The following is a 22,989-nucleotide window of genomic DNA, read 5'->3' as shown; positions in this document are numbered from 1 at the left end:
TAATGCGGTATGGACTCATGATGCCCAGCTCAACATCTCAAGGCAAAAACAGCAGGCAATGCATCAACCCGGCAGGTCCTAATTCAGCATGTGGAACCGCTGCCCTCCCGGTTAGACCTCGGTTTGTGGGGCAGGTGCGATGTCGGGACCACACTCTCATCAGACGGTGGGTACAGAGAACCCTGCAATACTGCAGAACTCTCATCAGGTCACCCAATGCAATGTAGAGGAATTTCCGACCCCTTGAAGCCTCAAGCAGGTGTCAGGGACAGGAGCCTCCTACCCCTCTACTTCAACAAAGAAACAAAACGAAAAGAAACAAGTGGCGCCAACAGGAATTGGCACCACTGAAGGAAACATCAGATCAAAGCAATCAGCAGACGGCACTACACGAGCCCCCACTGGCCCTAAAATGGCATCGCAGGCACTAACTGTCCTGCACAGCCATTATGCAAGCTTCCCAGGCAGTGATGCATCTCAGCAGCAGATGCCGGCTACCCAACTTGGCACAGCAACAGGCCCTGGTGTACATATTGAAGAAATCCAACCCTCAGCAGTGGCCACAGACCACAACAGCCCAGGTAATATCCACTGCTTCCAACCCACGGCAAACGCAGGCCCTTGCCAGGAAGGGTCTAGTAGCACTGATCAAGGCATTCACAGATATCATCTACAACACAATCAACTCCACAGAACAAAAGAGAATGTTCCGGCAGATGGTCAGCACACTCCTGAGGGTGTGCTTACTGATGGAAGAGGAGACGGTGGATGCCATGAATTGCAGATTCACAGAGTGGACCGGGCTGCCTCCCAGCTCAGGAAACCAAATCACTTTCTCAGTGTCCTACAGTAGAACACTCAGGGCCTGAAGGGCAAACAGCACCTTCTATTGGAGGCAGTGATTCGGGATGACGTTGACAGTGTCTTGTTACAAGAAACCTTACTGTTCCGACTATATGTCCAAGACTCCCAGGCTTTGCTGGGTATTTCTGGGACATTGACAAGGACGTTCACTGCAGGGATACATCTGTATTCGTATCAGATGCAATACCTCAGGAGAAGAAGATGTCGAGGTGCAGGACTTTCTCGCACACATCCCTGGGACACCTGTTACCATCTAAAACTTGTAAAATAACCTGAAACATATCCTCGAGGAAATACTCGCACGGACACGTACTGAGTGTATTATCATGGGTGGAGAGTTAACGAACATCACCAATTGCTGCACTCTCACTTAGCCACCGACGCTGCTGGCAGACACATAGCAATACTCCTACACGATATTCCAGTGGTAAAGTGGCTAAACAATGGAGACCTCACACACCTGTTTGGCGGTCACCTCGACCTCACCTTCGGAACCGTGCAGGAGCGAGCAAAGAAGTCTTTTGTACTATATACAAGCTGTGCGCTCGCTCATTGCCTATGGTGCATCAGCGTTGGTTCATCTCTTTCTGCAGAGCAGGCAAAGGGTGGAGGTCGTACAGAACCAGGCGATAAGAACTATGCTTAGGGCTTCCATCTGGACCAACACAGCTTGTCTCAGTTTCGAGTCCCGGCTTCTTTCCCTGGCTAACAGTCAGATACATAAATGCCTGCATAGTAGCCACGATTCTGCCCCGCCAGCAAGGTACCCCGCTGAGAAGACTGATATTGGCAGCCATGGCACAAGATCCACCATTCTTCACTAATTACGCCTGGATTAGCTCGTTTTCCGCTGCTGGGCGCAAGCTGCTGTTGTCTGGTAAGCTCCACTACCTCCCTGGTGCACACATCCAGCCGATGCTAGCGTCATGAAGTTACCTACCTCTATGCATCTTTTCAGTCAAGGCGCCCTCAGCAATCTTGCTGAGACAAGCATGGCACTGGGAGAGGGCCACACATGTGCAGTATATTTCATGGATGGATATGTCGACCCTGACAGGAAGAGAGCAGCAGCTGGCATGTACCACAATGGCCATACACAAGGGTGGCGACTTCCTCACCAGTGCACGATTCTTCAAGCTGAGCTGGTGGCCATTCAGCAGATACTGTCATATGCCCTACGGCATCGGCTTCAACCTGTCATACATGTTGATTACACCTCTGCAATCAATGCCCTCTCTCATTCACAACCACAGCACAATGTTCATCTCATCATATCGATTTTGAGCATAACAACAGCCGTGGAAGCTCACGGTAACAGAGCGACAATGAACTGGATCGCCAGCCATGCTGGCATCTGGAGAAATGAGGCGAGAGATGATGCGGCTAAGGCAGCCACAGATCATCCACATACGGGGATTACCATCCCCATCAGCATAAGCCAGACCAAACTGGTGGCTGCCAGAGCTATGAAACTAACGGGGGATGTCCTAGGTGATGCCCCATCGCAACAATAGTGCCGAGCAGTTACTAAGGGAGAACCATCCCCCCTCCCATATAACAATAGCTGGTCCAGAGTGGTGTACCACTATCCATTGGCTTCGTTTGGGCTTTCCCAAAGCCAAGTTGATGGTCGATAAGGCAGAAGAGGAGATGTGCCAGCACGTTGTCTAGTGCCCCTGATACAGTATCTCCTGGAGTGCCACGTCACTGAGACACTCCACAGGCAACGAGAACTGACGTCCCCTCCTAAGGAGGACCCAGAGAGAATAGCGGCTACCCTGGTGTACCATGGAGTCAACGTCCTGGATAAGCTGTTCCCCATGATAACCACATATCCATCTCCTCGCTAGCTTGTCCACAGTTAAGAGTATAATATGTCCAGCATGGGCATATATATGAATCAGCATTCCTGTCTTGAATCCAAAGATTACATATGGCTTTGTCGCTTATGAGACACACCAGATGCACTGTCCGCAACAGGGCTTGAGCTGCACATGCTGCAGCAATGCAGAACCCATTCTCTTTCGGGAGCCAGAGACAGGTTATCGCAAAATAAAGACCCGTGCCAGTACCCTGGTCTTGGTGAACATTATGCATATTTGCATGTATTGTTTGGACCTGCTTCATAAAGTTCTTGGAGAGCAAAATTTACCAACATTATTACAGTAACCATACATGAAGAAAGGTCATCATTTTCAGAACTTTATGACAAACAGTTTTACAAATTAAATTTAGTCTACGTAAAACTTTGAAAACATTATAGTGCATATTAAGAAGTGATATCTGAGTATTTGTTATGATAACATTATTTAAAAATTATTTAAACTGCTTAAAACGTCAGTGATCAGCATAGGCACAAAATTATACCTTCCTCAAGTGCCGAAATTAATTTACTCATTAACTTTTAATATTTATTTGTTCAGTATGTTTTTTACAGATCATTTGCTTGGAGTATAACTTTTATATATTGTATATTTTTTAGAGACCTGCCCCGTGCTATCATATTCTCTTTGATGTTAGTGACTATTGTCTACACCCTCACCAATGTGGCCTACTACGCTGTTCTCACTCCTGCTGAGATCGTTTCCTCCAATGCTGTGGCTGTGGTGAGTGCATTCTGTCCTCCATTAATGTGGCTTTAGTGACTGTACTCTGTCCTCCAGTAATGTGATTGTGGCCAGTGTATTCTGTTCTCTAAGTACTGTTACAGAGGCATGTGTGCTTTCTCCTTCAGTACTACTGTTTTAGTGACGGTACTCTGCCCTATAGCAGTGTCACTAAGGTTAACCAATCAGTGTTGATGTACAAAAATGTTTGATATCAGTGTGAAGTCTTAAGCTGTATAGGTATTGAGATTTGCAATTTCGATGCTATATTTACATACCCGTATCATGAGCACCTTAGCTATTCTTCAATTTTTCTTTTCCATTTACGTATCTGTCTGTCATTCCTTCCATACATTTGTTTATCTGTCTGCGCATTTGTCCATTCGTTTATCAGTATATTCGTTCATACATACATTCTTTCTCCTGCTTCTACATTTGCCCATCTAATTCCTCAACCATCTACCCTTCCATCCATTTGTCGTTCCAGCCATCCTTCTTTTCACCTGCCCATCTGTTCATCCATTTTCCTCTCATCCTTCTGTTGATCGAACAACTACTAAAAGAGATCCGCCATTTTGCAGACATTCGGGAGCCGGGTGCTGGGATCACTAGTGTGGATCATTGCCGCTTTCGTTAGCTGCACCACCTGCGGTAACATCAATGGCAATATCTTCACCCATTCTCGGTTAGTGTACGCCGGGGCCCGCGATAGACACCTGCCACACCTGCTGGCATATATACAACTGGACAGATGTACACCCATCACTGCAATCATCTTCGTGGTGAGACTGAGCTTCAGTCTGTAAAATTATGTGTAGGGAATAGTGTAGATATGTGCCTCGTCCTCGGCACAGTTACGTGCAGATATAGTATAGATGTGATTTCATTCCCCGATTAGCTAAATAGGACGTGTACCTCTTATCTTTCATCCGCTCTCCAATGACATTTGATATGAGGTACAACATCGCCGTGTAACGATCTCTCGCTATTAGTGTATGGGATGGAGCAGATTTCATGCAAATTGCCTCAGAGACACTGCAGCCTCTGGCAAAAATAATGAAAGATTTTAATTTAGAGAAAGATTAACTTCATCATCCTAATAAATACTATGGAAAAAAGCCGTTAATGATGTTTCTGTATGAACTTAATGAATTGCTTCCAGTATTTTATGAGGTAGAAATCGCGGTCAGAGAAACAATCCTTCAATGGGCTGCGATGTATGAAATTCTATTTCCATACAGAAATGGGATATGTCCGCTGAAAACGTTGTTATAATAAACATTAAACATTAGTACTCAAACAATGCATCTCAAAACAATCTGGACTAAATAACATCTTAGGAAGGAGGAAATGGAAAAAAAAATTCTAAGCCCTTCATTAAAGTTAGTTAATCAACAAGGAATGTCTCTTGCTACATTTATATATTTCAACAGCAGCTCTTTCACAGTAGTTGCCAGCAAATGGGGTTGGCCATGTGGATGTTAGCTCATTGGCTGATACAAGGAAGACCATGGAGCCTACAACGATGTGGCCCAGGAGGTGAGAATCTACCTGCGGTCCACCCCAACACGATTGTCTTGACACCATCCTAGTGAATGATTTTTGGAGGGTCACTGAGCTTGTGGCACGAGGTCTTTGCATCACTGTTTTTCCATCAGCCTGTGGACCTGACCATCAGACTGTTGGGTTCAGATTAACGCAGTTTTGGTAGTGCAACATTTGCATTTGCACATGAAACGTTGCATCACGATTATCATCTTAAACTTCAGTAACATGACATAAAGGGTGTGGTATCCGTCGGTGGGTTTATCACTGGAAGAGATGTTGATGATAATGCAAATAGTATCAGGGTGGTGATGGTATCACTGATAATTAACATGGAGTCTACCTGAAGAGTGTTCAAAAGGTTAATTCCCTCGCAGTTTAGTTCGAGATCAGGCCTCTCGGTGGATGGCCTTATCAACCAGGCTCTTGGTGTTAGCTGCACAAAGTCCAGCGTATGTACCATAGCTCAGCTTATTAGAGACTGATTTGAGAAAGATGTTCAGGCTCCTCTTGAAGACAACCAAGGGTCTGTTGGTAATCCTCCTTATGCATGAAGCGAGGGTACTGGGAAGTCTTGGCCCTTTCACGCAGGGGCGCAGTGTACTCACTGCGCTTCTGCTTTTCATAAGGGGTATATGTTACCGTCTGCTGAACCTTTTACTTTCATTCGGAATAATTTGTGTGTACAGATTTATGACCAATCTATCTAGAATTTTCCCAGTGTAGATTATAATGTTTCTTTCTCCTTTACCTTTTAAGAGCACATATCGAGGGACTCCAAAAGTTTTCCCAATGATTTCGGTGCTTGACTGAATCTGTGCGCGCCCTGAACGTTCTTTGAAAAATCTCCGGGTTTGCAATTTCACCTGCCTTAAACGGAACTGTTGGAAGAAAACAGTGTTCCAGCATAAGGAGAACAAATTCCTTGAAAAGTATAGTCAGTGGTTTGGTATTTTATGTCTTAAAGGTTCTAATTATTTAACCTATCATTTTCCATGTGGTCGTGATAATTATGCAGTTGTGATCCTTGAAAGTGAAATTTAAAAAAAATGATCGCTCTTAAGTCTTTACTTTAATCTTACACTCTAATGAGTGATTCGAGTGTGCTATAATTTGTTTGAGTCTTTACTTCTTTAAAGAACAAAAAGGCACAATTCCGTGACTGGAACAATACACAAATAACCCGCACATAGAAGAGAGAAGCTTACGACGACGTTTCGGTCCGACTTGGACTATTTACAAAGTCACATTATAATAAAGTTGGTAGAATTACCGACAATATGTAAAGTAAAAGGACACAAGTGCAACTAATGTGACATTTATTGTGGCAACGTTTCGCTCTCCAGGAGCTTTATCAAGCCATTACAAACAATGTTGTGTACGAATGGTATATAATACCGACAACATGAGATTAAGACACATGTGCAACATCTGGGTATCTTTATTGTAGACGTTTCGCCATCCAGTGGCTTTATCAATACAAATTCTAGGACATAACTTGAAGACAGTAGAACTATGTACAGAAGATGAGGTAATCAGTCCCTCAACCATAGTCGTGGAGAATCTCCACGACTATGGTGCTCTTCGCACCTACTCCTAGGTTGAGGGACTGATTACCTCATCTTCTGTACATAGTTCTACTGTCTTCAAGTTATGTCCTAGAATTTGTATTGATAAAGCCACTGGATGGCGAAACGTCTACAATAAAGATACCCAGATGTTGCACATGTGTCTTAATCTCATCATTACAAACAATACATGGACACAGGGTATATAAAGGCTCAGAGTGAGGTGCAATACTAGTGAGGTAACATTTCGATGTTCACTAGTGGTAGTAGTAGTAGTAGTGACAAAAGTAATACAATATGATAGAGCAATTGATTCGTACAAGAGTAAAAGGATATAAAAGCTATTACTTGGGTAACATAAAAATAGGTTGGACAAATATAGACTGGAAAGAGGCAGCTTGTTTCAGTGTTCACTCTCTGTAATGTGCTTTGTGTAGTATAACAGGAGAGACTATGTGATGGCAGGGTTTACTGTTTTCAGGAGGATTCTTGCTAAGACTTCGGAGATGGTGAAGCTGCCGTACTTTTGAGACGTTTAGTGCAACCTGGCTGTTGGGAAGAATTATAACTTTGTTGGGAGTTGTGTTGATGCGTGGAGAATTAATGATCTGAAGAGCTCTTTTCTTGCAGTCTTTGATGAAAAAAGGAGGAAAATGTAACTCAGTGAATGTTTGGTGAATATATGTACATTCCTCGTCAAGAAACTCAGGACTGCAAATTCGGTATGCTCTTAGGAAAAACCCGATGGTAGTGTATCGGAAACCCACCAATCAAAATGATCTCACACACTTCTATTCCAGTCAAGATACCAAGACCAAAAGAGGCATCATCATCGGGTTTTTCCTAAGAGCATACCGAATTTGCAGTCCTGAGTTTCTTGACGAGGAATGTACATATATTCACCAAACATTCACTGAGTTACATTTTCCTCCTTTTTTCATCAAAGACTGCAAGAAAAGAGCTCTTCAGATCATTAATTCTCCACGCATCAACACAACTCCCAACAAAGTTATAATTCTTCCCAACAGCCAGGTTGCACTGAACGTCTCAAAAGTACTTTCACAAGCTAACACCAGAGTCGCCATCGCTTCTAGCACTTCAATAAAGGATCTAACCAGGACACAATCCAAGCACCACGAACCAGTCAATGCAGGAGTTTACACTATACCCTGTGGATGCTGTGACAAGATTTATGTAGGTGAAACAGCAAGAAACCTCGACACCCGCCTCAATGAACACATTTACGCATGTAGGAACGATAACTTGAACAACGCCTGTGTAGAACACCGAAATTCCACCACGCATCTCATGAAATTCAGAGACGCCCAATTAGTGATCAAAGAAACTAATTTCCGCAGACGCAAGTGCCTCGAATCAGCACTGATCGCTGTTTCGAATACAATTAAACAAAACAACGGCAGCTTCACCATCTCCGAAGTCTTAGCAAGAATCCTCCTGAAAACAGTAAACCCTGCCATCACATAGTCTCTCCTGTTATACTACACAAAGCACATTACAGAGAGTGAACACTGAAACAAGCTGCCTCTTTCCAGTCTATATTTGTCCAACCTATTTTTATGTTACCCAAGTAATAGCTTTTATATCCTTTTAATCTTGTACGAATCAATTTCTCTATCATATTGTATTACTTTTGTCACTACTACTACTACTACTACTACCACTAGTGAACATCGAAATGTTACCTCACTAGTATTGCATCTCACTCTGAGCCTTTATATACCCTCTGTGTCCATGTATTGTTTGTAATGTGATGAATGGTTTGAAAAACCGACAAGTTGAAGATTGAGACACTTATGCAGCATATGGGAATCTTTATTCAGGAAACGTTTCGCCACACAGTGGCTTCATCAGTCCAATACAAAGAGGAAGGCGTAAGGAGAGGAGGAGAATGAGGTAATCAGTCCCTCAACCTGGAGTCGATGTGTTCAGTCCATCGACTCCAGGTTGAAGGACTGATTACCTCATTCTCCTCCTCTCCTTACGCCTTCCTCTTTGTATTGGACTGATGAAGCCACTGTGTGGCGAAACGTTTCCTGAATAAAGATTCCCATATGCTGCATAAGTGTCTCAATCTTCATTGTTTGTAATGTTAGGTAAGACACATATGCAACAGTTAGGTATCTTTATTATGAAACGTTTCGCCTACACAGTAGGCTTCTTCAGTCAAGTACAGAAAAGTTGATAGAAGCAGAAGATACTTGAAGACGATGTAATCAGTCCATCACCCTTAAAGTTTTGAGGTGGTCAGTCCCTCAGTCTGGAGAAGAGCATTGTTCCATAGTATGAAACAATATGGAGAAGAAGTGACAGGATGGAGCTTTTTATAGCGCCAAGAGGTGAGACCTAGGCCACTAGGAGAGGTAAGAACTCAGATGTTGAGAAGTCAGGTCCCTCTCAAATCCAGCCCCTCTCACTAGTGGAAGTTGTCGAAGTTGATTGCAGGTCTGTACCAAGATACCCTTGTGTTGCAGTGTCTGACAGATTGAACATTAAAATGGTATAAAATACAGACAGGTTGTTAGGTAAGACACATATGCAACAGTTAGGTATCTTTATTATGAAACGTTTCGCCTACACAGTAGGCTTCTTCATTCAAGTACAGAAAAGTTGATAGAAGCAGAAGATACTTGAAGACGATGTAATCAGTCCATCACCCTTAAAGTTTTGAGGTGGTCAGTCCCTCAGTCTGGAGAAGAGCATTGTTCCATAGTATGAAACCTGCAATCAACTTCGACAACTTCCACTAGTGAGAGGGGCTGGATTTGAGAGGGACCTGACTTCTCAACATCTGAGTTCTTACCTCTCCTAGTGGCCTACGTCTCACCTCTTGGCGCTATAAAAAGCCCATCCTGTCACTTCTTCTCCATATTGTTTCATACTATGGAACAATGCTCTTCTCCAGACTGAGGGACTGACCACCTCAAAACTTTAAGGGTGATGGACTGATTACATCGTCTTCAAGTATCTTCTGCTTCTATCAACTTTTCTGTACTTGACTGAAGAAGCCTACTGTGTAGGCGAAACGTTTCATAATAAAGATACCTAACTGTTGCATATGTGTCTTACCTAACAACCTGTCGGTATTTTACACCATTTTAATGTTCATTGTTTGTAATGGCTTGATAAAGCTCCTGGAGAGCGAAACGTTGCCACAATAAATGTCACATTAGTTGCACTTAAAGTCACATTAACAAAAAAGAGAGATGGAACTAGTATATATAGGCCAGCGGGGAGGGACAGGACAAGAGAAGTGGGAAGAGTAGTAGTAGTAGTAATAGTAAGTCAGGTAGTGGAAGAAGTATTAGTAGAAGTAGTAGTGGTAGTGGTAAGGTTGGTAGCGGAAGGAATAGTAGAAGTAATAGTGGTAGTATAAAATACGGAGAGTGGTTGACAGGACAAGAATAGAAAAGGGAGTGTGAAGGAAGGCAGAAGTGACGGTAGGGGCCTAAGGTAGTTGGAAAGGAAGTACTAGATGCCCCTGGTGTCTACTGTATTCCATGCTCCTCTTTGTTTTTTTCAGTACTTTGGAGAAACTGGTTGTTCTCTTTCTGACAGACTCAAAAAGCACAAAAAAGTGTTAGGTTTGCCGATACCAATAATGCTCTTTTCTATCATGTTAGAAATCACAGTTATTCTATTGACTGGTCATCTGCTAAAACTATTTCCAGCCATGACAGGACTCACAGCAATGGTTTCAAGTTAGAAAAATTCAGATTCAGAAAGGGTATAGGAAAGCACTGGTTTGGTAATAGAGTTGTGGATGAGTGGAACAAACTCCCGAGTACCGTCATAGAAGCTAAGACGTTGTGTAGTTTTAAAAATAGGTTAGATAAATACATCGGTGTGATGTGGAAAAAGACACTTATGTACAGTTCAGGACATTTATTAAAGGAAACGTTTCGCCACGAGTGGCTTCTTCAGTCCTAATACAGAGAAAACTAAGAAAACACACATATATATAGTGGTGGGAGTCAGGTGAGGTGAAGCGTGGGTAGAGGTGGTAGTAGTAGTAGTAGTAGTAATAATGGAACTAAGGAGGTGAGGTAGAGAGGGACCTGCTGGCATCAAGTAACACCAGTTCCCAGGATGGGTAATATCCTCTTGCTTAATAATTTTGAAATACTGTAACTACCGGACTTTTGCTTTATAGTGTTACTGACAGAAATTAGTGCAGCTTCAATGCATTTTCTCCGTCTTAAGTACATAAGTGTCTTTTTCCACATCTTGTCGGTATCACCATACCATTTCCTCACATCGGTGTGAGTGGGTGTGAGTTGGACCTGACTAGCCTGTGCTACTAGGTCAGATGCCGTGCTCCTTCCTTAAGTGAATGTGACCTGACCTGGCTAGGTTAAGGCATTGGCATAAGCCGGTGGGAAAATTGGACCTGCCTTGCATGGGCCAGTAGACCTGCTGCCGTGTTCTTTCTTTCTTATGTTCTTATGTTCCTTTAATACCCTCAGATCCTTGTTATCGTCATTGTAGAATCCATCTTATTTTAACAATGGGCCCAATACTGGATGTGGGTTTTGCCCTGGATTTTGCGTAGAAGTGTGTAGACTCTTTGTCAAGTTATTTTATAGTATCTTGTTTCTGTGTTTCTCCTGGGACCTGAATGATTCGTTCAGTTTGAGCTAAATGTTTTGTTTCCCTGGTCAGTGTTTCTTATCGTTCTTCAGAAAGTCTGCACATCTGTAATTTTCCGTCACCCCCTGTAGAATGAACCCCTTTCTCTGTAACCTACATTTTCTCTTATTTCTGAATACTACTTGTCTCGAGGATGCTACTAGTATTGTTGAGGTAATCCGCGTCAGATACTGGTTCAGATTCATAACACTCTTAATATTTTCCCAGCATATATCAGAATGGTCATGATTTATTTGTCCCCAATTGATGTTTTTGTTGTTGAAATTGAATTCGTTGAACTGCTCTTCGTGACTGGTTGAATTTTCTTGCTGACGACCAGTGTGTATACAGGTTGGAATCTCGATTAGATTTTTATCTGAATTAGTCGTATTTGACACCATTATGCTCACTAATAGACCCTCATTATTTGTGAATATAAGGTCCTGGGCATTTTCTAGTCTGGTCTTTTCCGCTATTTGTGGGAATAAGGCAAATTTATTGCCGAATATTTATAGTTAAGATGTACGAGATGGTTCATCTGAGCTGACTCTTGGGATTTTCTCTGCTATTACTGCCTATTGCTTCAAATTTAGGTATCGTAAACTATAGTCGCCAAACAAGGTGATATTTGGGGCAGGATGCGAATGATTTTCTATAATTCGATTATTCAGTGATTTGTCTTTGAACTACTGAGAAGTTGTATCTGGTTGGTTATAAACAGTTACAAAAATATATATTGATTTTAAATTTTTACTGCAAAAATCTTCACCTACATCATTTGTGGTGTTAACTCTATTATTATTGTGGTATTAAACTCCATTTAACATAAAGACCAATCCCTTCTGGTTATCTGCATTTTTCGGTTTCACTTAAGCAGATTAACCAAAGATCCACATTTTAATGTCAGAATAGTCTTTTGTTTCGATTTCAGTATAAACTGCAAGCGTTTCATTGGACTCCACAATGAGTCCATTAAAAAGTGAACTTTGTTGTTGTTGCTCAGTTTAAGACCTTTTATGTTTGCAAAAATGGAAGCAATTACATTATTTATTCCTGTTCTGGGTTTTTATTTGTTGGTCTTAATAATAATAATAATAATAATAATAATAATAATAAGATTATTATTATTATTATTATTATTATTATTATTATTATTATTATTATTATTATTATTATTATTACTATAACTATGGCTCTGATATGTCTGCCAGTGATTTTGATTCCAGTCCATCATGACTCTGAAGTGGTGATACATTCTCATCATTTCTTGCCAGTCTTTTCTACGTCCTGTCACTAAAGATTTTTTATATTCTGTGTGGCTGTGGTTGTTATGTTCTGGTTGATGTTCCCTTGACTTAATGTTCTTTGTTACCTTCACAAGGAACACTTGACAGTTTATGTTACATCACTTTTTATCATTTAATGAGTCATGGCATATTTATGGGTGGAAGACTTCGCAATTTTCAGCACAACACACACCTTTATTCAGGAGATTTCTGCATCTCCCAGACTGATCATTCCAACAGGTTCAAGTGTATTTACCAACTGGTCCACGTCTACATATATCACCAGGCCATAGTACATACATATCTGTTGACTGCTATGAATGTGACTACATTTAGTAAGTGACCAATTTTCAGCAGTCTATTATGTGACTAAAGCAGTTGCTTCAGTCACATCATAGACTGGAAGTAATTCAGCCGATATAGTTTCTACAACTGACCCAGTTGCGTCTACAGCTGAAGTTAATACTGCCTGCTCTGCAACTGCAAGTGATTCAAATGTTTCGTGATTCATTACCGAATTTCATTTATTTCTAGAGCCACACTGTTACTGGTGGTGAGTGCCATGCTACTCATACAGCAATGGTAATGAGTATATCATTGGTGTACAATACCAACAAGATGATAAATTAGGCACATTTGCTCCATCTGGGTTTCTTCATTTTGTAGACGTTTCGCCACCAGTGGCTTTATCATTTCAATATAGAGGCGTTAACGGAATTCTCTAGAAGACAAAATAATCATTTCCTCATATTAAACAAGACTAGGTTAAGGGACTGATTATCTCATCTTCTGTATATAATTCAGGGAGGAGAGGGACTGATTACCTTCTACACTCTTCCGTTTATAGTCCTGCATTGTACTGATAAAGCCACTGGTCGGCAAAACGTCTTTTACAAAATAAGATACCTAGATGTTGCACATTTCTCTAATTCATCGATGTAAAGTAAAAGGACACAAGTGCAACTAATGTGACATTTATTGTGGCAACGTTTCGCTCTCCAGGAGCTTTATCAAGCCATTACAAACAATACATGGACACAGAGGGTATATAAAGGGTCAGAGTGAGGTGAATACTAGTGAGGTACCATTTCGATGTTCACTAGTGGTAGAAGTAGTAGTAGTAGTAGTGGTAGTGACAAAAGTAATACAATATGGTAGAGCAATTAATTCGTACATGAGTAAAAGGTTATAAAAGCTATTACTTGGGTAACATAAAAATAGGTTGGACAAATATAAACTGGAATGAGGCAGGTTGTTTCAGTGTTCACTCTCTGTGCTTTGTGTAGTATAACAGGAGAGACTATGTGATGGCAGGGTTTACTGTTTTCAGGAGGATTCTTGCTAAGACTTCGGAGATGGTGAAGCTGCCGTTGTTTTGTTTAATTGTATTCGAAACAGCGATCAGTGCTGATTCAAGGCACTTGCGTGTGCGGAAATTAGTTTCTTTTATCACTAATTGGGCGTCTCTAAATTTCATAAGATGATTGGTGGAATTTCGGTGTTGTACACAGGCGTTGTTTAAGTTGTCGTTCCTACATGCGTATATGTGTTCATTGAGGCGGGTGTCGAGGTTTCTTGCTGTTTCACCTACGTAGATCTTGTCACAGCCTCCACAGGGTATAGTGTAAACTCCTGCATTGACTGGTTCGTGGTGCTTGGGTTTTGTCCTGGTTAGATCCTTTATTGAAGTGGTAGAAGCGATGGCGACTCTGGTGTTAGCTTGTGAAAGTACTTTTGAGACGTTTAGTGCAACCTGGCTGTTGGGAAGAATTATAACTTTGTTGGGAACGGCGTTGATGCGTGGAGAATTGATGATCTTTTCAGCGATTCAGTTTACACTAGAAGAAGAGTCCAATGACAAGCTACCTTTCCTCGACGTCCTCATTCACAAAGTAGACAACAACCTAAGATTTCAAGTTTATCGGAAACCCACCAATAAAAATGATCTCACACACTTCTATTCCAGTCAAGATACCAAGACCAAAAGAGGCATCATCATCGGGTTTTTCCTAAGAGCATACCGAATTTGTAGTCCTGAGTTTCTTGACGAGGAATGTACTTACATTCACCAAACATTCACTGAGTTACAATTTCCTTCTTTTTTCATCAAAGACTGCAAGAAAAGAGCTCTTCAGATCATCAATTCTCCACGCATCAACGCCGCTCCCAACAAAGTTATAATTCTTCCCAACAGCCAGGTTGCACTAAACGTCTCAAAAGTACTTTCACAAGCTAACACCAGAGTCGCCATCGCTTCTACCACTTCAATAAAGGATCTAACCAGGACAAAACCCAAGCACCACGAACCAGTCAATGCAGGAGTTTACACTATACCCTGTGGAGGCTGTGACAAGATCTACGTAGGTGAAACAGCAAGAAACCTCGACACCCGCCTCAATGAACACATATACGCATGTAGGAACGACAACTTAAACAACGCCTGTGTACAACACCGAAATTCCACCAATCATCTTATGAAATTTAGAGACGCCCAATTAGTGATAAAAGAAACTAATTTCCGCACACGCAAGTGCCTTGAATCAGCACTGATCGCTGTTTCGAATACAATTAAACAAAACAACGGCAGCTTCACCATCTCCGAAGTCTTAGCAAGAATCCTCCTGAAAACAGTAAACCCTGCCATCACATAGTCTCTCCTGTTATACTACACAAAGCACAGAGAGTGAACACTGAAACAACCTGCCTCATTCCAGTTTATATTTGTCCAACCTATTTTTATGTTACCCAAGTAATAGCTTTTATAACCTTTTACTCATGTACGAATTAATTGCTCTACCATATTGAATTACTTTTGTCACTACCACTACTACTACTACTACTTCTACCACTAGTGAACATCGAAATGGTACCTCACTAGTATTCACCTCACTCTGACCCTTTATATACCCTCTGTGTCCATGTATTGTTTGTAATGGCTTGATAAAGCTCCTGGAGAGCGAAACGTTGCCACAATAAATGTCACATTAGTTGCACTTGTGTCCTTTTACTTTACATATTGTCGGTAATTCTACCAACTTTATTACAATTCATCGATGGTAATGAGTGTAGAGATGAAGACAATGTTGATCATTGTAGTGATGGGGTCGAAGAGTTCGTGAGATGGGGTCGAAGAGTTGGTGAGTGTAGTATTAGTGGTGGAGAGGGGAATAACAGTGGTGATGCCACCTGCCATAAATTCAAACATACATGAAAAGTGATTTGAAAAGAACTGATCTGTATGCACTGTTCACAGGCGGTGATTTCACTGATGATACTGACAGTAGAAGATGTTGGGGGCCTCCTGACCTTCGCCTCATTCACCAGTGTTCTCGTCAATCTCACAGCTATTGCTTCTCTAATATGGCTACGCTACAAGCAACCTGACAGACCCAGGCCATTCAAAGTGAGTTGCAGGGTAGTTTTGTTGGAGTGCACACATATGCACACGCGTACATGCAGGTATTTACACACACACACACACACACACACGTAGTGTAGTGGGTCGCAAGCGCCAGGCTCTGAGAATCTTAGTGCTTTTAGGGCGTGTTTTAGCAGCTAGAAGCAACCAGTGTTAGTGAGAACGTCAGTGAACAACCCTACAAGTGATAACCAAAGTATCAGCAAAAATAAATAAAGTAAAGGCGAGAGAAAGCCTGAAATTATACAACAAAATTTCAAAGTGCCAGTTCGTTGAGGCCTAGTTGGCACCTGTTGCCACATTGTTACACATAACAAAGTACAAAGCGAGTGACTAAAGAGAAAAGATCAAATAGAATTAAGAGAGGGTGGCTAACGACAAACTGTGATGTAGCACACAGCGTGAACAAGCTGGCCAGAAAGGGGATATATATATATATATATATATATATACATACATATACATAAAAATATATATAAGCAGAGGTGGTGGCAGCAGTAGGCCTGAGGGAGTAGAGCCGCCATAACAGGTTGGGTGTCATCACAAATAAGAAGTGTACTTACCAAAAGTGAAGTGTAAATTATAAAAGTAGCAGTATACAAGTGATAAGTGTGGTAAATGAGGACTCAAAAGGGCAACGAGAAAAGAATAGCTGAAGAAGTCAGCGGCAGAAGGGCGAGGTGCACGAGTCATCGTACAGCGAGCATCGTACAGCGAGCATCGTACATCAGGCATCTGGATGGACGTCCCCTCTGAGGAGTAATGTACAAATCACCTGTTTGTGGTTGGCGGGAAGTTTTGAGTGGTAGAGCCGGCCCTACGGTCACTGGTAGCTCGCTATCTAAACCCTGCTCCAGAGGGATTATCATACACACAACACCTAGCAGTAGTAGGAAGATAAAATTTGTAGGAGCAAGGAATAGGCAGTTTCGAGAGATAATGTTTTAGGACACAAAGACAGTACAATCTGAGAAGCAAGTATTGGGTACACATGTAGTAAAAGGTAGTATATAACTGGGTGAAAGAATGACTTGTTAACACACGCTAGTATTATAATTATTAGAATTACTCTCAGTGTTAATGGTATCTTATTAGTATTACGGATACACAGAGGTGAATTGTATTTCTGGGACATATAAACAACTGATGTGCTCACACACACACGCGCGCACACACATACACTCGGGGCCAGGAGCTGAGTCTCGACCCCTGTAACCACAACTAGGTGAGTACACACAGCTGATCCTTGGAATTTGACCGCGTCCCCTCATCCCCCCCCACACACCTTTCCCTCCCCCACAGACCTTCCCCTCCCCACTCTTGCCTTCACTCCCTCCTATCTTTTCCTTCCCTCGCGTTTCTCTCTCTCATAGCCTTTTTCCCTACTCTCTCTGTCTCTCTCTCTCTCTCTCTCTCTCTCTCTCTCTCTCTCTCTCTCTCTCTCTCTGTCTCTCTCTCTCTCTCTCTCTCTCTCTCTCTCTCTCTCCCTCTCTCTCTCCCTCTCTCTCTCCCTCTCTCTCTCCCTCTCTCTCTCCCTCTCTCTCTTCCTCTCTCTCTTCCTCTCTCTCTCCCTCTCTCTCTCCCTCTCTCTCTCCCTCTCTCTCTCCCTCTCTCTCTCCCTCTCTCTCTTCCTCTCTCTCTTCCTCTCTCTCTTCCTCTCTCTCTTCCTCTCTCTCTTCCTCTCTCTCTTCCTCTCTCTCTTCCTCTCTCTCTTCCTCTCACTCTTCCTCTCTCTCTTCCTCTCTCTCTTCCTCTCTCTCTTCCTCTCTCTCTTCCTCTCTCTCTTCCTCTCTCTCTTCCTCTCTCTCTTCCTCTCTCTCTTCTTCTCTCTCTCCCTCTCTCTCTCTCCCCCTCTCTCTCTCTCTCTCCCTCACTCCCATAACCCTATCTCTCACCCTCCTCTCTCTCTATAGGCTTCTCTCTCCATCTCTCCATTTCTCTCTCTCATAGCCTTTTCCCTCGCCCTCCTCTCTCTCTCTCTCTCCCAAAACCCTATCTCTCACCCTTCTCTCTCTCTATAGGCTTCTCTCTCCATCTCTCCATTTCTCTCTCTCATAGCCTTTTCCCTTGCCCTCCTTTCTCCCTCTCCCTCTCTTTCTCCCTCTCTCTACCCTTTCTTTCCTCCCCTCACATTTCTCTCTCTCCCCCTTGGTCTTATCCCTCACCCCCATACTCTCTCCTCTCTCTCCCTCTTTCTACCCTTTCTCTCTCCTCTCTCTCCCTCTTCTACCCTTTCCTCTCCCCCCCGCACCCTCTCCCTCCTCTAGCCTTCTGTCTGTGGTAATAAAAAAAAAAAATGGGTGGCCTTAGAGGACGGAAAATCAGAGATCTGGTAGACGAACCAGGGAGGAAAGACTGGGAGTTAGAGCTCCAAAAAAGGGAGGAAGAGTGGGGAAGGAAGATAGTTGAGCTTGGTAAGAAAATGGAGGAGCGGATAGCTGAAGAGTGCAGGAAGTGGGAAGTACAGGTCTTAGCAGCAGAAGCTAGGATACAGTGCTTAGAAGAGAAACTGCAAAGCCTGAAACAGATTAGAGAGACAAATGACAATTCAGATGTGACATCAGGAAATTCAAAGTCAGGCGCAGACAAGGGGACGGTAAGCAACAACGGAGACATGCCGTACACGAAGGCCCTATCAGACCCACGTGGGGCCAGGGAAAAGACGATGAGCACACTAAGATCAAACGACAGGTCCGAAGACAATGAAGGTATGCTATATGCAGAGATTCTAACAGCCAACTGCAGTAGCAAGGGACAGCTGGTCAGGAAAGACAGTTCACTGAGAATAGAAGTTTCAGATATGACAGGGACTGAAGGCAAGAACATGTCAATGGAAGGAAATAAAATGCCTCAGAGGAAGCAGATGGAGACTCAGTGGGAGGAGGAAAGGGCGAGGTCAGTTTTTGTGTATGGGCTCCAAGAAGCCAAGGGGGACAACTTTGAAGAAATAAAACAGGAGGAGAAAAAAATGATTGAAGGCATCATGAAAACAATAGGGGAGGGCGATATGACCCAGGTGACAAATTTTCAGAGAATTGGGTGGTTTGCGAGTGGAAGGATACGGCCTGTCAGAGTAACTTTCAAGGAAGAATCAGTTCGAACCAGGATTCTGCAAGAGAAAGCAAGACTGAGGGACAAAGAGGGGTACCAGAGAGTATACCTCGACCGCGACAGAACACAAGAAGAAAGGACTACACTGAAAGAGAGGGTACAGAGACGCAAGGAGGAACGAGAAGCAACGAAAATGAGCAGGACCCAGACACAGGAGAAAGGGCAAACACACCCCACAGAATCTCCCACCAAAAGACTCCAACCGCGACATTCCCAACGCAACTGAGCAACCTATACTACAACCCACTCACTGTTCCCTCTGCCACCAACCCCCATATCACAAACCTCACCCCAACAGCTGTCCCTTATGGGCATTCTGACCCCACCCCCATCAACACAAACCCCACCTACACCACAGCCCCATATAGGCCCCCACCAAGGCTCTCGCTCCCCCAACCCCAATATTCTTGCATGACCACAATGATAGAAAAGAAACTGAAGGTTTGGTACACAAACGCGGATGGAATAACGAATAAACATGAGGAGTGGAACGAAAGAATCAGTGAAAAATCCCCAGACATCATAGCAGTCACAGAAACAAAACTCGCTGAGACAATAACAGACACAGTCTTCCCAACAGGATATCAGATCCTGAGGAAAGATAGAAGGAGTAGAGGGGGAGGAGGGGTTGCACTGCTCATAAAACACCGATGGGGATTTGAGGAAATGGAAGGCATGGACATGATTGGAGAAAGAGACTACATTGTAGGTACAATTCAGTCCGGAGAACATAAAGTAGTCATTGGAGTGATGTATAACCCACCACAGAACTGCAGGAGGCCAAGAGAGGAGTACAAAGAAAACAACAGGGTGATGGTGGACACACTGGCTGAGGTGGCAAGAAGAGCTCACTCGAGCAGAGCAAAGTTACTGGTAATGGGCGATTTCAACCACAGGGAGATCGACTGGGAAAACCTGGAGCCACATGGGGGTCCCGAAACATGGAGAGCCAAGATGATGGATGTGGTACTTGAAAACCTCATGCATCAACATGTCAGGGACACAACCAGAGAGAGAGGGGAGGATGAGCCAGCAAGACTGGATCTTGTGTTCACCCTGAGCAGTTCAGACATTGAGGACATCACTTACGAGAGGCCCCTTGGAGCTAGCGATCACGTGGTTCTGAGTTTTGACTATATAGTAGAGTTACAAGTGGAGAAGGTAACAGGAACTGAAGGGGACAGGCCAAACTATAAAAGGGGGGACTACACAGGTATGAGAAACTTCCTGCAGGAGGTTCAGTGGGACAGAGAAATGGTAGGAAAATCAGTAAACGAGATGATGGAATATGTGGCAACAAAGTGCAAGGAGGCAGAGGAAAGTTTTGTTCCCAAGGGAAACAGAAATAATAGGAAGACCAAAACGAGTCCTTGGTTTACCCGAAGGTGTAGGGAGGCAAAAACTAAGTGCAACAGAGAATGGAAAAGGTACAGGAGGCATAGGACCCAGGAAAACAAGGAGATTAGTAGAAGAGCCAGAAACGAGTATGCACAGATAAGGAGGGAGGCCCAGCGACAGTATGAAAACGACATAGCATCGAAAGTCAAATCTGACCCGAAACTGCTGTATAGCCACATTAGGAGGAAGACAACAGTCAAGGACCAGGTGATAAGGCTGAGGAAAGAAGGTGGAGAACTCACAAGAAACGATCAAGAGGTATGTGAGGAGCTCAACACGAGATTTAAGGAAGTATTTACAGTAGAGACAGGAAGGACTCTGGGGGGACAGACCAGATGGGGACACCAGCAAGGAATACACCAACAAGTGTTGGACGACATACATACAGATGAGGAGGAGGTGAAGAAACTGCTAAGGGACATCGATACCTCAAAGGCAATGGGACCGGACAACATCTCCCCGTGGGTCCTTAGAGAGGGAGCAGATATGTTGTGCATGCCACTTACCACAATCTTCAACACGTCCCTGGAAACTGGGCAACTGCCTGAGGTATGGAAGACGGCAAATGTAGTTCCCATTTTTAAAAAAGGAGACAGAAAAGAGGCACTAAACTATAGACCTGTGTCATTGACGTGTATAGTATGCAAAATTATGGAGAAGATTATCAGGAGGAGAGTGGTGGAGCACCTGGAACGGAACAAGAGTATAAATGCCAACCAGCACGGATTCACGGAAGGCAAATCCTGCGTCACAAACCTTCTGGAGTTTTATGATAAAATAACAGAAGTAAGACACGAGAGAGAGGGGTGGGTTGATTGCATCTTCTTGGACTGCAAGAAGGCCTTTGACACAGTTCCTCACAAGAGATTAGTGCAGAAGCTAGAGCATCAGGTGCATATAACAGGAAGGGCACTGCAATGGATCAGAGAATACCTGACAGGGAGGCAACAACGAGTCATGGTACGTAATGATGTATCACAGTGGGCACCTGTGACGAGCGGGATCCCACAGGGGTCGGTCCTAGGACCAGTGCTATTTTTGGTATATGTGAACGACATGACGGAAGGGTTAGACTCAGAAGTGTCCCTGTTTGCAGATGATGTGAAGTTAATGAGGAGAATTAAATCTGATGAGGACCAGGCAGGACTTCAAAGAGACCTGGACAGACTGGACACCTGGTCCAGCAAATGGCTTCTCGAATTTAATCCTGCCAAATGCAAAGTCATGAAGATAGGGGAAGGGCACAGAAGACCACAGACAGAGTATAGGCTAGGTGGCCAAAGACTGCAAACCTCACTCAAGGAGAAAGATCTTGGGGTGAGTATAACACCGAGCATGTCTCCGGAAGCACACATCAATCAGATAACTGCTGCAGCATATGGGCGCCTGGCAAACCTGAGAACAGCATTCCGATACCTTAGTAAGGAATCATTCAAGACACTGTACACCGTGTATGTCAGGCCCATACTGGAGTATGCAGCACCTGTTTGGAACCCGCACTTGATAAAGCACGTCAAGAAACTAGAGAAAGTACAAAGGTTTGCGACAAGGTTAGTTCCAGAGCTAAGGGGAATGTCCTATGAAGAAAGATTAAGGGAAATCGGCCTGACGACACTGGAGGACAGGAGGGTCAGGGGAGACATGATAACGACATATAAAATACTGCGTGGAATAGACAAGGTGGACAAAGACAGGATGTTCCAGGGAGGGGACACAGAAACAAGAGGCCACAATTGGAAGTTGAAGACACAAATGAGTCAGAGAGATAGTAGGAAGTATTTCTTCAGTCATAGAGTTGTAAGGCAGTGGAATAGCCTAGAAAATGACGTAGTGGAGGCAGGAACCATACTCAGTTTTAAGACGAGGTTTGATAAAGCTCATGGAGTGGGGAGAGAGAGGGCCCAGTAGCAACCGGTGAAGAGGCGGGGCCAGGAGCTAAGACTCGACCCCTGCAACCACAAATAGGTGAGTACACACACACACACACACACACACACACACACACACACACACATACACACACACACACACACACAAACACACACACACACACACACACACGCACACACACACACACACACACACACACACACACACACACACACACACACGCACACACACACACACACACACACACACACACACACACACACACACACACACACACACACACACACACACACACACACACATCACTTACGAGAGGCCCCTTGGAGCTAGCGATCACGTGGTTCTGAGTTTTGATTATATAGTAGAGTTACAAGTGGAGAAGGTAACAGGAACTGAAGGGGACAGGCCAAACTATAAAAGGGGGGACTACACAGGTATGAGAAACTTCCTGCAGGAGGTTCAGTGGGACAGAGAAATGGTAGGAAAATCAGTAAACGAGATAATGGAATATGTGGCAACAAAGTGCAAGGAGGCAGAGGAAAGGTTTGTTCCCAAGGGAAACAAATAATAGGAAGACCAAAACGAGTCCTTGGTTTACCCGAAGGTGTAGGGAAGCAAAAACTAAGTGCAACAGAGAATGGAAAAGGTACAGGAGG

The 22,989-nt window shown here is 43.4% G+C and overlaps 1 protein-coding gene across 1 annotated transcript in view; it reads left to right on the top strand.

The window, feature by feature from the left end:
* The window catches only part of LOC128688701 (Y+L amino acid transporter 2), a 106,289-nt gene that overhangs the window by 60,078 nt on the left and 23,222 nt on the right, over nt 1-22,989 (top strand). Inside the window, exons 6-8 of the mRNA XM_053776682.2 lie at nt 3,347-3,470; nt 4,052-4,252; nt 15,770-15,919. Of these exons, the coding sequence (XP_053632657.1) occupies nt 3,347-3,470; nt 4,052-4,252; nt 15,770-15,919 (475 nt within the window). The remainder of the gene's footprint in view (nt 1-3,346; nt 3,471-4,051; nt 4,253-15,769; nt 15,920-22,989) is intronic.

The sequence above is a fragment of the Cherax quadricarinatus genome, chromosome 13 (assembly GCF_038502225.1).
Source record: "Cherax quadricarinatus isolate ZL_2023a chromosome 13, ASM3850222v1, whole genome shotgun sequence".
NCBI lineage: Eukaryota > Metazoa > Arthropoda > Malacostraca > Decapoda > Parastacidae > Cherax > Cherax quadricarinatus.
Note: the sequence above shows the minus strand (reverse complement) of the source record. Positions and strands in the feature narration are given on the sequence as shown.